General features: G+C 40.4%; 1 protein-coding gene across 1 annotated transcript in view; it reads left to right on the plus strand.

The window, feature by feature from the left end:
• Slc7a2 (solute carrier family 7 member 2) overlaps positions 1-14,811 on the plus strand; it is a 58,684-nt gene extending 43,873 nt beyond the window's left edge. Inside the window, 6 exon segments of the mRNA XM_028872354.2 lie at positions 807-943; positions 3,429-3,531; positions 4,971-5,176; positions 6,440-6,606; positions 7,454-7,562; positions 9,398-14,811. Of these exon segments, the coding sequence (XP_028728187.1) occupies positions 807-943; positions 3,429-3,531; positions 4,971-5,176; positions 6,440-6,606; positions 7,454-7,562; positions 9,398-9,594 (919 nt within the window). The 3' untranslated portion in view covers positions 9,595-14,811.
• Positions 14,812-15,319: the final 508 nt, after the last annotated feature.

The following is a 15,319-nucleotide window of genomic DNA, read 5'->3' on the forward strand; positions in this document are numbered from 1 at the left end:
AAATCATGGTAATATGAAAAATACATAATCGCTGTATAAGTGGGTGACTTACTGTGACATAAAATGGATTAATCTTTTTTAATGACCCATTAATTTGGGAATTTTGCCTTCTGGATTGTTAACACTAAAACATCTTGGTGTTTCACCCTTCATTTTATTTTGCAAAGTCTAATTCACTTTTAATTCAGTAACAATCATGGATACAAACAAATGACTTGCGATACTGTTGTCAGTCTTATAATTTGTGTGGGCAGATATTTGCAAGAGTACTGGGTAACACAATGGCCGATATTGGCAGGTGTGTTTAAATGCCCAGTTATATTGCACTGTAAGCCTGTGTGAGTCCTTGGTCCCAGCTGCCGCGCTGAGTGTATTACAATCACTGTGTTTCTCTTCTGGGTGTGATCATGCATGACCGTGTTTGCCATACTGCATGTCTTTGCTTTTTACTCAGTCTTCTTGGATCCATTTTCCCAATGCCTCGTGTAATCTATGCTATGGCGGAGGATGGGTTGCTTTTCAAATGTCTAGCTCAAATCAATTCCAAAACGAAGACACCAATAATTGCTACTTTGTCATCGGGTGCAGTGGCAGGTGAGAGAGTTGACTTTTACTAAGAAAAGGGGGATCGTTTTCATCCAGAACTCTGGAAAATGTGGAGTTAGGTGGTTCTCTGTTTTGATTAATGTAAGGTTCAGTAACTTTGTGACTTTCTTATTTTGATATTTTGACTTCTTTGTGTACCTGTATGTACGCTGGTAGAGTGATACTCAACTCACGTTGGATTATGAATTTTTCTGTTCTAGTCTTCTGGGTTCTATGTTCCCCTTACCCCGCATTCTGTTTGCCATGGCCCGGGATGGCTTACTGTTTAGATTTCTTGCGAGAGTGAGTAAGAGGCAGTCACCCGTTGCTGCCACGTTGACCGCGGGGGTCATTTCTGGTAAGCTTTACAAACCCGGGGTTTCTCCATCATTGGACTAAAACGTGCTGTGCGCATGCGTGGACTTAAAAAGGGTCTGCATGCTGTGCATGTAAGTTAAGATCAAAATCCTGGGTAAATTAGTGTGTGAATCTTGGGATTAACATCTGACAATTTTGGTGATGGTGAAACACTGAAATTCATTCATAACTAATCACTGGGGATTCTGTGTTTTTACTACTTTAACCATTCAGGCATCTAACCAATGTACAAAGAGTTAATGACTCTCCACTATGTATTAGGTATCACTCTTCTAACTGGTGAATAAGCACATAAAGTTATAATTTGGGCACAGAAAAAAATTCTAAGTTGAACCATTGCTTAATATTGGAAGTACTAATTTTAAAATAATGATTGCAGGACTTTTGAAAAACTAAGCTTTACCAACTCTTAGTCTACCGTAAGAAAAGAAATGCCAGAGATAATCTGAAGTTGGTTGTCCTCACTGCCCAGAGTGAAGTGGGTTGCCCAGCAGGGTTAGACTTGTACCTTCTCAGCCCCCATTAGGAACCCAGTTGTCCTTCAGTAGTTTGGACATGCGGGTTTTGCTTTTAGAATACAGATTGCCTACACTTTGACATGCTATGGTGTCCATGTTAATTACCTCTGGCCAGGTTCTTAGAGCATGCAGGAATTTCCAGGGATGGTATAAACTGAGACAGTAGTCTTAAGGGTCCCGACACAGAAAGAAGAGAAAGACTGTAGTGAACTTTATAGCTAAGTGAATTGAAACTATCTCAGGAGTAGATATTTCAATAAAAACTCTGACTTTGTTAAGACTCCAATGTGCTGGGAAGTTGGGATCAAGAATGTTTTATTACCTATCCAGTTGGTTTTTCTTTCAGGTCAAGAAACATTTGCCTAAGTAGTTTCCACCTGGCACACATCTTCTAAATCTGACACTTGAGATGTATGTAAGAAGGTCAAATCATTTTTCTCAGGCTTAAATTTCTGCCCTCATAAAATGATTTTTCTAGGTCAGTGGTTATCCACCTGTGGGTTGCAATCCTTTTGAGGTTGCATATCAGATATCCTGCATGTCAGAAATTTATATTACCAGTAGCAAAATTATAGTTATGAAGGAGCAACAAAATAATTTTATGGTTGGGGGGTCACTATAACATGAGGAACAGTACATGAGGTCAGCACATTAGGAAGGTTGAGAAGCACTGTTCATCATAATGGTAAAGATGAGCCACGTCATAAATACTTCTCCACAAAGTAAAAAGCTTTCCCATTAATAATTCTACCTTGAATCTAGAATTTTAAAGATAATTTAACTTTTCCTTAACTTAGGAAGAATGGAATTTAACATTATAATAAGACAGTTAATGTCTTTCTAAAATATTGTATATTTTACATTCTCACACCCAAATTTGCACATTTTTCCATTTGGGTTGTTGAGTTTATATGAATAATTAGTATTTGGCTATCTATGGTTATCACAAGCATGCTAAAAGTTTAATAATCTATTGTATAATTATACTAGTAATGAGATGTTTGCAGAGGGAGGCATGTGGTGCATATTCAGAGAGAAGATGAAATACTGTGGAGTTGTAAGGACAGGAAAGCTCTGCCAGTACCTCCCATTGTAACATTCTTAAATCAACCTGTCTATAAGACAGGAATAATCCTATCAAGGAAGACCATGGGTTTGTAAAAAATAAGTAAACAAATAAATAGTCAACAAATATTGTCCATTTTATGTAACTAAAATGGAAGTAATTTCCTCTGCCTGCTAGGGTCATTGATGGAAGATAAAGTGAGGTCATAGACTATAAAACTTGTAAAGAAGTCTAGGACATCATATAAATTGAATGTGGTGTTATCTGTTTACTAAAATAGGGAATAGTATGTGGTAAGTTCAACTAATATAAGGTATTTTTACTTATTAAGATTATTGAGATTTCGTGTACAGGATTGTAAGTTGATCTTTCCCATCTAATCAGTCTTCCAGAATGTGTGGCTTTAATTTGATTGGAGTTTACTTTACATCCCAAAATGTCATTTTATTGAAAAATACGTATTATTTTTGTAAAGACTACTTAAAATGTTCTGAGTTGCATATGACTTGATACAGATAGAATTTAAAGTGATTATATAATCTGTTATATAGAAAATTGGTATTGCCTGGCAGTGTTTCTTTACCTTCTAAGACCTCAAAACGCAGTATTTTGTTATTTAATATTTTCACACTTGGTCAAGCCAAGTATGTCTTAAATAATCGTACCAGATGTATTTAGTGTTTCCTAAAGAGCTGGGGGCTTTGAAGTGTTAGTGTTATCTGTTTATATGGCCCAGAGACCATCTTAGGATGTTGTGATGTTGATCTGTTATTGGTACCCAAAGAGAAAAGTGTCAGTCAGCTGTCCCTGACTGAGTGACCAACTATAAGAAATGTCCTCAGAGGCCTTCGGCTTTACCTTTCTTATCTGTTTCCCAATAGCTGTGATGGCTTTCCTTTTTGACCTGAAGGCTCTTGTGGACATGATGTCCATCGGCACCCTCATGGCCTACTCTCTGGTTGCAGCCTGTGTGCTCATCCTCAGGTGAGTCTCTGTAGGTTCTGAAGGGTGTGTGCCCGGTGGGATACAGGGAGCAGAGACAGAAAGGACTACAAAGAGCCGGCAGTTTCACCAAAGTGGGAGGCCGTGGCCATTAAAGCAGTAAGATGGAGTACGGGAAGCAGACTTGGCTTTTAGCAAAAAGTCAAGGTTAGTTTGACCCTTACCGATAGCTGGTCCCAGTCTACAAGGCAGTTTATTAAAATGTGTGGAGATCCATAAACGTGTTGTGTTTTTGGAATTGTAAATACTAGCAGACAGACAAATAGAGCCCTATTCTTGTCTACTACACAGCACTGCCTTTGTTATATTAGCAATATATCCTGAATATTTTTCCAAGTCAATAAATGTATATCTCCCAAATATGTATGTACTTAACCAGTACTTTTGGCATTAACAATTTAGTGCTAAGATTTTTCCTAAAGACCTTATCATGGAGACACCAACAAATAGATGTAAATGGTGCTCACAGAAAAGGTAGATTGACAAGTGTGAAGAAAACGTAACTGGCTTGAGTAACAGTAGGAGAACAGTGACGTAAAAAAGGGTACATTTGTTCAGTGGTTAAAAAACTGTCATTTCGGTATATTGATAACTATTCCAATTTGAAGACACAAAGCTACAGCATTTGGATTTGTTTAAATAACATTACAGATTTACATTAAGAAATAATGAATGTTGATGTCTGCATACGTTCCAAGATGAACTTGTACCGAAATGCTAACTTAAGGCGATTAAGTTAATGGTGCCATGGGTCATTGTGCCTTCCTTCTGTATTCCTTTGTGCATTTTCCTTAGTGGATGAACTTCTTTGGGGGCAGTTTCTGAAATAGGCAAGGGCTGCGGGTACTAGGATGTGAAGCGGGTGATACACTGAGGGGTTGTAGCGGAATGGGGGCAAAGAACAGAGGGAAATGGTGCCCGTGGCATAGTTAGGTGGCCAAGTAGCTGAGTGCGCATCTCCGGGTGAAGCTAGATGAGTCGGTTAGAAACAAGGAAACACGGGCAGAGAGTCAGGCTCTGATGGCAGCCTTTGAATGCCAAGCCCAAGGGACTCTGGCTTCCATAGCTGGTGGCTGTTCCTGTGCCGTTTTCATGAATCCCGATTCCAGTGGGCACCAGAGGCTGCGGGTAGCATCCTGTCTCCATCACTGCTTCATGTTTAATCTTAACTTTACTTTTTGGCATCTCCTGTACAACTCTCTGACTACACAGCAGTGAGGGGGAATTCGGAGTTGCTGTGGGTATTTGATGGGAGAGGTTTGTCCCCTTGCCTAGCTGGGCACCCTGTGAGTTGGAGTCACAAGACGTATCACCTGACCGCACACGCTGTGGCTTTGTAAAGCGTCTCACCAAAAGAGTTTAAGGTGGCAACTTCACGTGGGCCGATGAGAGTAAAGACGCCGATATTTATTTGGGGATAGGTACCAACCTGGCCTGTGTTATGAGCAGCCCAAATACACCCCTGAGAAGGAAATTCCGGAATCGTGTACCTGCGCGACGTCAAAAAGCGAGTCCCAGGTCACCATGATACAAGGACAGGGTTTCAGCCTCCGGACCCTCTTCAGCCCCTCTGCCCTGCCCACGCGACAGTCGGCTTCCCTCGTGAGCTTCCTGGTGGGATTCCTGGGTAAGTCGTCACTACAGATGTGGAAAGGTCCAATAGATGTGGGTGGGTAGAGCCAGTGCTTGTGGGAGGGAAAGGACAAGGCCTCGCATTGCCTGGGACGTGTTAGCAGCCAACTTGAGACATGAAATTTGACCTACGGAGGTACTGGTAGTTGGGGTCCTGGTATATTATGTAGGAAGATTTATGAGCTGGAGAGAAAGCTCTGTAGGTAAGCACATGCTGCACAAATGTGAGGCTATGAGTGGAGATTTCCAAAACCCATGTGAAGCCGAGTGAGGAGGTACATGCTTGTGATACCAGTGTGACCGTGGCATGGTAGGAGTTAGAAAGAGAATTCCCCAGTAGCTTGCTGTACACGGCGACAAATAAGGGACTCTGCCTCAAACAAGGTGGAAAGTGGCAACCAACTTCCAAGGCTATCTCCTTACCTCCGTGTGCATGCCATGACACACAGTTTCCACAGTCGCACACATGCACACAAAAGCAAAGGACTCCTACAGTAAGAGTGGCAGAATTATACGCTGGCACATTCCATTAGCTCAAGGTGCTCCCTGTGTTGAAGAATTAGGCCAAGTAACAGAACTGGAACCTGATGGGAAGCAGTACAGGAAAGATTTGTTTGCTCAACTGGTTACCTAATCTTCTTTGTGTTTAGTGACATCTACTGGGTATTACCTGAGTGCCAAACACTGTTCTGGGCACTTGGGATAGCAAGACAGACTCTTGCCCTTGGAGATTGTATAATAAGACCATGGCAAACTAGAGAAGAACAAGTTTCTCCGAGAGCAAATAGGAGGGGCTTTTATTGCATACTTGATGATCAGAAGAAGCCTGACATCATTGCCTGGAATTGGAAGATTCAGATCATGTGATATTACTTGTTTGCATTAACAAATAATCTTTATAAATAGCTTAAATAGGCAATGCTCCATTCTTCACTTGAGAAAAAAAAATGGAAGCCACACACCACCAAAAACATCCTATCCATATAGTCTGAGGATAGGAAATGAGGAGTCATATGACAGGATGTTAGTGGCAAATGGGAAGGTTGGCTTCTAAAAAGACAGAGATGAGGACATGTCCATGCTTCCTAGATGGGTGAAGTGCACTGCCTGTCTCTTTTGCACAATAGAAAAGAAGTGAGGGGTCGGTGTGCAAAGTAGATTATAAAGAGCTTGATGCTGTGCCAGGATAGACCACTAGGTCTGAGAAGCATGGGGAAAGGACGTGTGCTGACTCTGCCATGTGTACTGACCCCCACAGCCTTTCTCATCTTGGGCATGAGTATTCTAACCACGTATGGAGTCCAGGCCATTGCCAGACTGGAAGCCTGGAGCCTGGCTCTTCTCGCCCTGTTTCTTGTTCTCTGCACGGCCGTCATTCTGACCATTTGGAGGCAGCCACAGAATCAGCAGAAAGTAGCCTTCATGGTATGTGAAATAGTAATTAGAAATCCTAATTATTATATATACACTTCCTCTGTGTGTTTTCTGTGTTTAATTTTTCTGAACAAAAGCAATCAATGGACAAGACTGTCAAAATTCTTTGATGAATTCCTTTTAGTCACAGTACATGAGTTATCTTACTCCCCTTCTCAAAAACTTGAGGATGCATATGTATGTACGTACATATGTACATGCATACATGCATATATATATACAGTCAATGAATAATTTTTGTGTTGAACAGTCTACAGTATCAGAAAAATAATTCCTGAGATTCTGGGTTTAATCCTCAGTACTGAAAATTAATAATTAAATTAAGATGAAAAGAAATAAAGAAAGGAAGACGATTTGAGGATTTTATTTTCAGAGATCTGAAGCCCTCTTGTGAGGACTTATTCCCACCAAGTGCCTTCATCTGCAAAATAAATTATCCCACCCCACTGGAACTAGGAGTAGGCTTCGGTACATCCTCAAGGATGCTGCATGTATCCCGAGTTCCAGAAGCATTCCCTGCTGTTGGCCAGATGAGACCACTAGACTCTGAGCTACACTGATGCCTAAGCCCTGTGGTGTCTCGATGATAACCTGCAGATGTGATTGTGTTTCTTTCAGCGCCAGCATGTCATGTCAACAGTGACTTGCCTTTCACTAGTTTCTATAGGGATGGCATTTATTCAGGTTCTCCTTTTTTTTTTTTTTTTTTTTTTTTTTTTGAGACTGTAAGCTTAGTGACACAGTATGCGTACATGTCAGATATTGACACGCCCTTGACGTTACTTGGAGACCATGCTTCTACAGTAGCACTGTATTCAAAGGATGTTTCTTCCCATAGGTCCCGTTCTTACCCTTTCTGCCAGCCTTCAGCATCCTGGTCAACATCTACTTGATGGTCCAGTTAAGTGCGGACACGTGGGTCAGATTCAGCATCTGGATGGTGCTTGGTAGGTCTTGTAATGCCTTACACTTGTGGAGTTTGGTTCACCTTGCTTTGTGGGCTGTGGTTACAGGAATGATGTGCTCGCTCCCTTCCTAAAACTAAATGTTCTCATTTCCTCCCATTCCGACTTTATCTCAACGTTTACTTTCCCCATGTTTCCAAACACCTTTTCTTTGTGCTTTTCTCCTCCCTTTCTTTTCCTTTCTTTTGTGCTGAGGACTCAACCCAGGCCTCAGACATGCTATCCCAGGCCTGTATCACTGAGCCACATCTCCAGCTCTTCAGATGCTACTTTTCATTCATTCATATCTCCCAGTGACCCTGGAGTTCACACAGACTCTGCTTTCTCCAACTTATGAATGAGAAAAGGAAGCCCTCCAGGAGTTGTCACAACAATCCCAACTCTCACCCGGCTTTCTAAAAATAGAACTAAGAATGGGCAAATACATATTTATAAATAGTTTTCCTCTAAGGATGATTAAAACATGGCCTCCTTTCCCTCACAATTAGAATAGTTATTGACAATCATTTTGTGCCCCGGCCTTAGGCCTCCCATTTGACAGTAACAGGTAGAAGGACATCCCTATCCTTTGTGAACACGGGGCATGCTTTCCAGACTACCCGACCATGACTCTGATAACTCACTGCTAGGATTTCATGTGTAATGTGAGCCTTGCCATCATTCTGCTTAAAGCTATTCTGTTGTTTTGAGAGCATAAGTAGAAAATTTCCACCTAACTGCTGTCTGAAAATGCTTGTTGAGATAAAAATATATTCTGTAGGGTTGGGATGTTACAAATGAAGAGGTGCTTTCTGTCTAGAATAGGAGATCTGTGCAACTTCTCATTTTCACATTCTGTTTTTCATTTTCAAGATTTTTTTATTTAAATATATTTTAAATTGAAATATAATTATATTAATTTCCCTCCTCCCTTCCCTTCCTGAAGTCCCACCCAAGTACCTCCCTCTAGCCCCTCCCTTCTCTCTCTCTCTCTCTCTCTCTCTCTCTCTCTCTCTCTCTCACACACACACACACACACACACACACACACACACACAAACTCTGAAGTTGATAGCCTCTTACCAGGCTTTTTCTTTTGGACCACCAGTCAGCTCCCAAATCATAGCATGGAGACTTCTTATGAATGCTCAGCCTTAGCTTATGCTCCTTTCTGGCTAGCTCTCATCATCTGTGTTTTGCCTCGGGGCTCTTTACCTTTCTTTCTGTATGTCCTACTCTGTGTCTGCTGGCTGGGGACTGCCTGCCTGGCCCCAGGAGTCTCTCCCTCTTTCGCCCTCTTTCTTCCTGAGCCTTGATTTCTCCTATTTATTCTCTCTGCCCACCAGCCCCACCTGTCCCTCTCCTGCCTAGCTATTGGCTATTCAGCTTTTTATTGGACCAATCAGGTGCCTTAGGTAGGCAAGGTGCAACAGCAACACATCTTTACATCGTTAAACAAATGCAGTGGAAGCAAATGCAGCACACACCATTGCTCACTTAAATTAATATTCCACAGCATAAACAAATGTAACACATCTTGACATGGTTCAATATTCCACAACGGCCTCTAGAATTACAGGCAACAACAGCTAACAACTGCTGGAGGAAGGAGACTTAGCCTCTCCTTCCTCCAGCACTTGTTAGCTGTGGAGTGGTCAGCCCTGAAGCCATATCCACATGGATGACAGAAGCAGACTCAGCAGATTGTATTTATATATTATATATGCACACATTCTTTTTTCCCAAGGTTGCACAGAAAGAGAGGGGGAGACTTACTGTATTATGTTATCCACATTAAAACACTTCCTAACACATTGATATGCTTTTCCTCCCCAAAGGCTTTCTGATTTACTTCGCTTATGGTATTAGACACAGCTTGGAGGGTAACCCCAGGGATGAAGAAGATGATGAAGATGTTTATTCAGACAACATTCATGCAGCAACAGAAGAAAAATCTGCCATGCAAGCAAACGACCATCACCAACGAAACCTCAGTTTACCTTTCATATTCCATGAAAAGACAAGTGAATGCTGATGCTGGCCCATGGTTTTACCACACACAGCTTACAAGGAGTGAACTATGGCAGGACGTCACCATCATGCTGGGATGTCATGGGTTTGCTGCAGAGATGGTCCACCTAACTTATATTTCCTCCTCCAGACAGCTTCTCTTCAGATGGTGAATTATGGGTCTGGGGAAACTGCCTGAGCGCACTCCTCAGCAATGAGTATCCCCAAAGTAATGTGTCTGTGTGCGTACATGTGAGTTTGGGAATGTGAGTGTTAAGTGTTGTTGGTTTTTATTACTATGTGGCATTGTTCCAGCGTTGTGATGGGTGACAGATCCTGCACGTACTGATATAGAGTATATTGTCCAATAGAAGTTTGTTCTGTATATGTCCTAGGTAGTTAAGATAATAGCGATGGTTTTCCTTAGTAGGTCTGTGACTGTCAATTTGGACATACTGAAAATGTAGCCACCTTTCAGAGGTTTAGCAGTGGTCAGGAGTGGGGAGGGGATAAGGAATGAGCCTTTTCTGTAGATTACAGTGCCTCTGTAGAGTTTTTACACATCTTCTTCTCCTACTTGCTAGGACAATTCACTAAAACTTCAGCCCGGGGGAGTGTTTGGTTTTTCAGTATGACAGGATGGAGAGAGAGAGAGTCTGTGACATCAGATGATCACTCCTGTTTGTGAGAGCCTTGATCCTTACACATAACACTTCCACCTGCTATAAGTGATATGCTTCCCCAACCCCAACCCCACTGAGGACTCAGGAGAGGTGCCAGGACCTCCTTGGGACCCTTTAAGCCAGAAAATGAAGGTGGTCCCATGGCCGAAAGACCAGAGGTGTAGACAGAGGCTCAGATAGGCTTTCTGTTTTTAAAAGTGAATGAAGACAGTCCAGGTCCCCATGTCACACATTTGGTGGAATGGTTCAGGTTGTTTTCCGTTACTAAGCACCTGATCACAGCTCAGCGGCTGTCACAGCATCAGCCGCTCTTTTGCTTCTGATAGTTTCTCTGATCTAGATGGAAAGGGACACTGTAGCAAATTCTATCTTTACAACGTACAAAGAAGAAAAAGATGAAGGGGTGTGGGGAAATACCTCTAGTCCAGTCTCACGGGGCATTGGGGCCCAACTTATGGATTTTGAGACCTAGTATACCTCTGATGTTTCTTTTAGAAATGCTTAGAGATTCCTGCTCCACCCCACCCCATCATTTATCACTTTTTCTTTCATTTGCTTTTAAATGACCACATTAAGCCTATTAACACAAGCTCTGATATTATACAATAAATCATCAATGACTTTCAGAACACAGTTATTTAAAACTTTGAGTTAGATAACCAAATTGAATTAAAAACACAGTGATCTTTGTATATGATTAAATAAATTTTATATGTAAGATTCTCTGCTACATTTTACTTTACAGGGTTCACTGATAATGGATTATACATCTCCAATCTTTCTTATTCCTCATGAGTTAATTTTGTATGAGTAATTAAATGGTTTGTCAGGTAAATTTAGAGGCTAGACACTTAACACAGGTGTAGCACTCCCAGGAGACTGTGTTACCAGGAATGCTAGTTACCTGGCGTAATCCAAAGACAAGGAAAACAGTTGCTTTCTCATAATTCTTCTAAGAGATTGTTTATTTTACTGATGCTGTTTAAAGGCAAGTTGCAATCCTTCATGTGGAAATAGACATTTATTGAGATTAATTATCAGACAAGCAGGCAAAGGTTCTGGGTTCTTGGCTGTTAGGGGTGCCTCCCTAACCCAGGGCTCAGTGCTGACATTCCAAAATTTCCAGGGTGCACGTGATAAAATCTGAAGCCCAGACACTCTTTCCAACTGCTTGCTTTACTACAGAAGAAAAGTAGGAGAAGCAAAGGCTAAAATAGTTTGGAGAGGTCTATAGGCATGATCAGGAATTCTTGCTATCATTAATGGCTGCCCAGAGAGAGAGAATCAAGGATGAGCTCCCTGGTCAGTGATGTGATCCCAGTTGGTCAGCATTAAATACTTCTATACACAAGCAATACTTAATGGACTCAGCAGGTTCTTTACACACACACACACACACACACACACACACACACACACACACACACGTATGTAACAATCATAAAGAAGAGGTCATGGATTTGATAGACTATTGGGGCAATTGTAGCAGGGGAGAAGGGAGGGTAGAAAATTATCAGAACTGTATATTCATGTAAAAAATTCTCAAAAAAATTTTAAATTTAAATTTAAAAAAATCCTTGCTGTTCCAGCAGTACTCTTTGCTCAAAATGTGAAGAACTTCATACATGAATGTCTGAATGTCTTACTGTAACAAAAAACAGATTTGTTTGGACCGTGATAGGCAACTAGAAGTACTATGCCCACGGTGTTCAGTTAGGAGCAGAATGTTCACACCAAAACACGTTGGAAACACAGATGTCTGTGAAGAGATGTTTTGTCAGAGACCATACTCTTCTTTTTTTTTCTGTGAAGACCCAAATAGACAGGCATGTCTGTATGTGTATAACATTTATAAACACATTGGTATATGTATGTGTGATGTATATTTGTGTGTGTTTGTTGGGGGAGGGGGCATTCGGTTATCAGTGTCTAAGTTGGGTTTCTGATGAGCTTTGGATGTCATATTGTTACATAGATAAAAACCCAATTGCTGTGGAGAGAGATTAATGTTTTATATTGATAGATATTTTAGATTTTTAGCTATTTTAAAATACACAATTTTATATGTATGTTTTCTATAGATAGATTCTTTAAGACATATTTATCATGTTTCTAATATGAAATTACTAGACTATACCATATTATGACAGGTGCTTTGGAATCTGAATGGAGTAGGGGTAGGAACCTTGGGGTATTCTTTTTTGTCTCTGTAGTACTGTTTCTGACACACATGTTCTTGGGTGTGCTGGGCAGTAAACGCCAGTACTACCAGCTCTTTGCCAACCCTCTGTCCTCCCAAACTTGAGTTCATAACACTTTGAACATAACATCCTATTCTGTTTTGTAGGATCACCAAAATATTTTGTATAGATTTGACTAGTGGGCAAATGCTCCAGAATCTCAAATGTGGACACCTTCTATTCATCATGACGAGCAAAAGCAGTTTGTAGTACTTTTTTTTCTTAAACTAAGAACTGTGTTGTTGGTATTTTCAATGAGATTGTCTCATCACAGCACCTTAACTTCATGCCTTCACAAAAGAGAATGCTCTGTGAATTAGCACATAAATGTCAGGCCAACCATATATTTAAAAGGACGGTTATAAAAACTCAAGGTTAGAAGCTCCTTAGAAAAACTTAACTAGAATCTTTGAGATATAAAAACTATCTTAATCTTGTTTCCTTAGTGATAAAAATGTCAAGAAAAATAACCAAAATATTATCTATACACATATATATATCATATACAGATATATATCAATGTTAATATGTAGAATCAACATTAAAACTACTTTTGGTATGTTACCTTTAGTACTACTAGCTGTAATTGATTTAAAAAGAATACCAGCTTCTGAATCATCTTTCTAAAGAATAAAAGGTTAGATAATTTTAATTTTTATAAAGTTTTTTTTTTTATTTTAGTCATTTTTTTCCAAGTCCTAAATGTTTGCAGGTAGTTGTTTAAAAGGTTTTCTAATAAAACACTGTAATTCAGAATTGTTACTAGATAATTTTCTAAGTTTGTTTGAATATTTAGCACAGGTGAAGAAAAGTAATTGTCCTACAGTGCTAAGGACTCAGAAAGAATACCTGCACCTTACCCTCTTCTTATATCGAGTGCGTGTGTGTACATGTGCGCATGTGCAAATGTGGCTGTGTAAAAAAAAAAAAATGTGTATCCCCAAATTGCCACCCAGATAATGAAGTTGCACTAAAGTCCCAGCTCTTGCTTCCTTGCAACAACCTAGGGATTTCTCCAGATACACTTCAAGTGGTAGTCCCCCAAATACAATTTCGACAGCACTTTAAAAGATTGGGTTTAGTGTTATTAATGGATGATTCACATTCACGTAGTGTGTAGGGGTTGGTGACATGAGTGACGCTAACTGTTCTTTTTGCTAGTGCCCAAATTGTGCCTTCTCTGTACGTTTTTCTATTTTATATATCAAGGAAAAGTACTGAAATTCATGTAGTAAATAATGCCAGCCAAGGTCATCTTAGCTATAGATGTGAAAATAAGATTGCTAGACTTTGTTGTTTAGCTGAGTTTTTTTCCCTTGTATACTTATATTTATAGAATTTAAAATAGCTTTGTGGATTTTGAGAGGTCTTATACTACTGTTGTATTGCTGGTTTAGGTGTTGGCTTTTGTAGTATTCGTGATTGTTTATATTTACACAGTTTTGGTCTTACTGATTTCAAATGTATTCTGTTACGACATAACCCAGTTTGAACACTACTGGTCAGGAGTTCTGGACTTGTCTGTTCTTACGGCTGAAGCCATTGCCACAGTCTCTGGGCTCTAAACAGCCTTTCTGACCACTGATAGGCCCATAGAGAGTACAGCTAGGGCCCCAGTTTGATGCCACAGCCAGGCAGCCTACTGTACGTGGGTGTCTGTTCTTACACTTTGGCAGTGTCTACGATAGTGAGGCAGAGTGGGAAGCAAAGGATTTCTAATGAGTAGAAGGTCATCTGGGATCCCTAACTTCAGTCCCAAATATCTCCTCAGTATGTTAAGGTGAATAAGGACCAAGAAATATCTATGACTCATGGAGGGGGGTGGCTATGTCTTGGAATTGGCACAGTAGGGCCTGGCCTGCTGTGTTTCCTACAGGGACACAGCCTCCAGGTGAGAAATGCATGGCGAAAACCCTGTCGGTAGAAAGCCTTGTACTGCCAGCAGGGTGATCCTCTGTACCCACAATTCATGGATGGGCCCCTCATTTTTCATGTCCACTAGCAGTGCCAAATTGTTTTATTGCTTTATTTTGTTATCATTATATTTAATAGCAGTTGGGCATGAAGGCCTAATGCAATCTAAAATTTCTATGTCTACAAAACCCTACAAGTACCCTATTGTACCTGTGCAAATGTAAAGATGTTTTGTTCAGTAGATAATTTTGATGTTTTTAATAATTGGTGTTCCTTTTTACATATAAAGTTGGACTCTTTTTTTTTTAGAATTTGTAATAAAAACTATTGCTGCTTTAACTATTATAATGTTATGCTTTATAATGTAACCATGTGTTTTTAAATAAATCTTAATATGACTTATAATGATTTGGTATGCATGTGTATCGCACAAAACAAAAGCACACATCTCAAACTCACTTGTATCTTGGAAGCTTATGTTTGTCTTTGTTTTCTGAATTTAAGGACCTTTAAAGCTCAGAAACAATACAATACAATCTACTTCATTATTATTTTATTACACTCAGAGGGCCATTGCTGTGACTACCCAGTCTTATGAGATAAGTGAGAAACATCCACAGAACTTCAGTCCTCATGATACATCATGAAAATAACCAGCTGTTTTTTGAAGTGTGCCATCCTGAGATCCCATGTCTGAGATTACCATTTCAACTGCTTTGACATTGATCTTCAGGAAGCTCCCCCAGCATCCATCCCATCACTAGCAAAATGCTTGATGAGGGGATGCAGAGATAGCTGGGGATGGGGGAGGGTGGAGGGTAGAGCACTTCTGTGAAAGCAAGAGGGCCTGAGTCTAAACTCCCAGACCCCAGGTAAATATTACGCCTGCCCACATGTGCCTGTAATCCCAGAG

Source organism: Peromyscus leucopus, chromosome 17 (assembly GCF_004664715.2).
Source record: "Peromyscus leucopus breed LL Stock chromosome 17, UCI_PerLeu_2.1, whole genome shotgun sequence".
In the NCBI taxonomy this organism is placed as follows: domain Eukaryota; kingdom Metazoa; phylum Chordata; class Mammalia; order Rodentia; family Cricetidae; genus Peromyscus; species Peromyscus leucopus.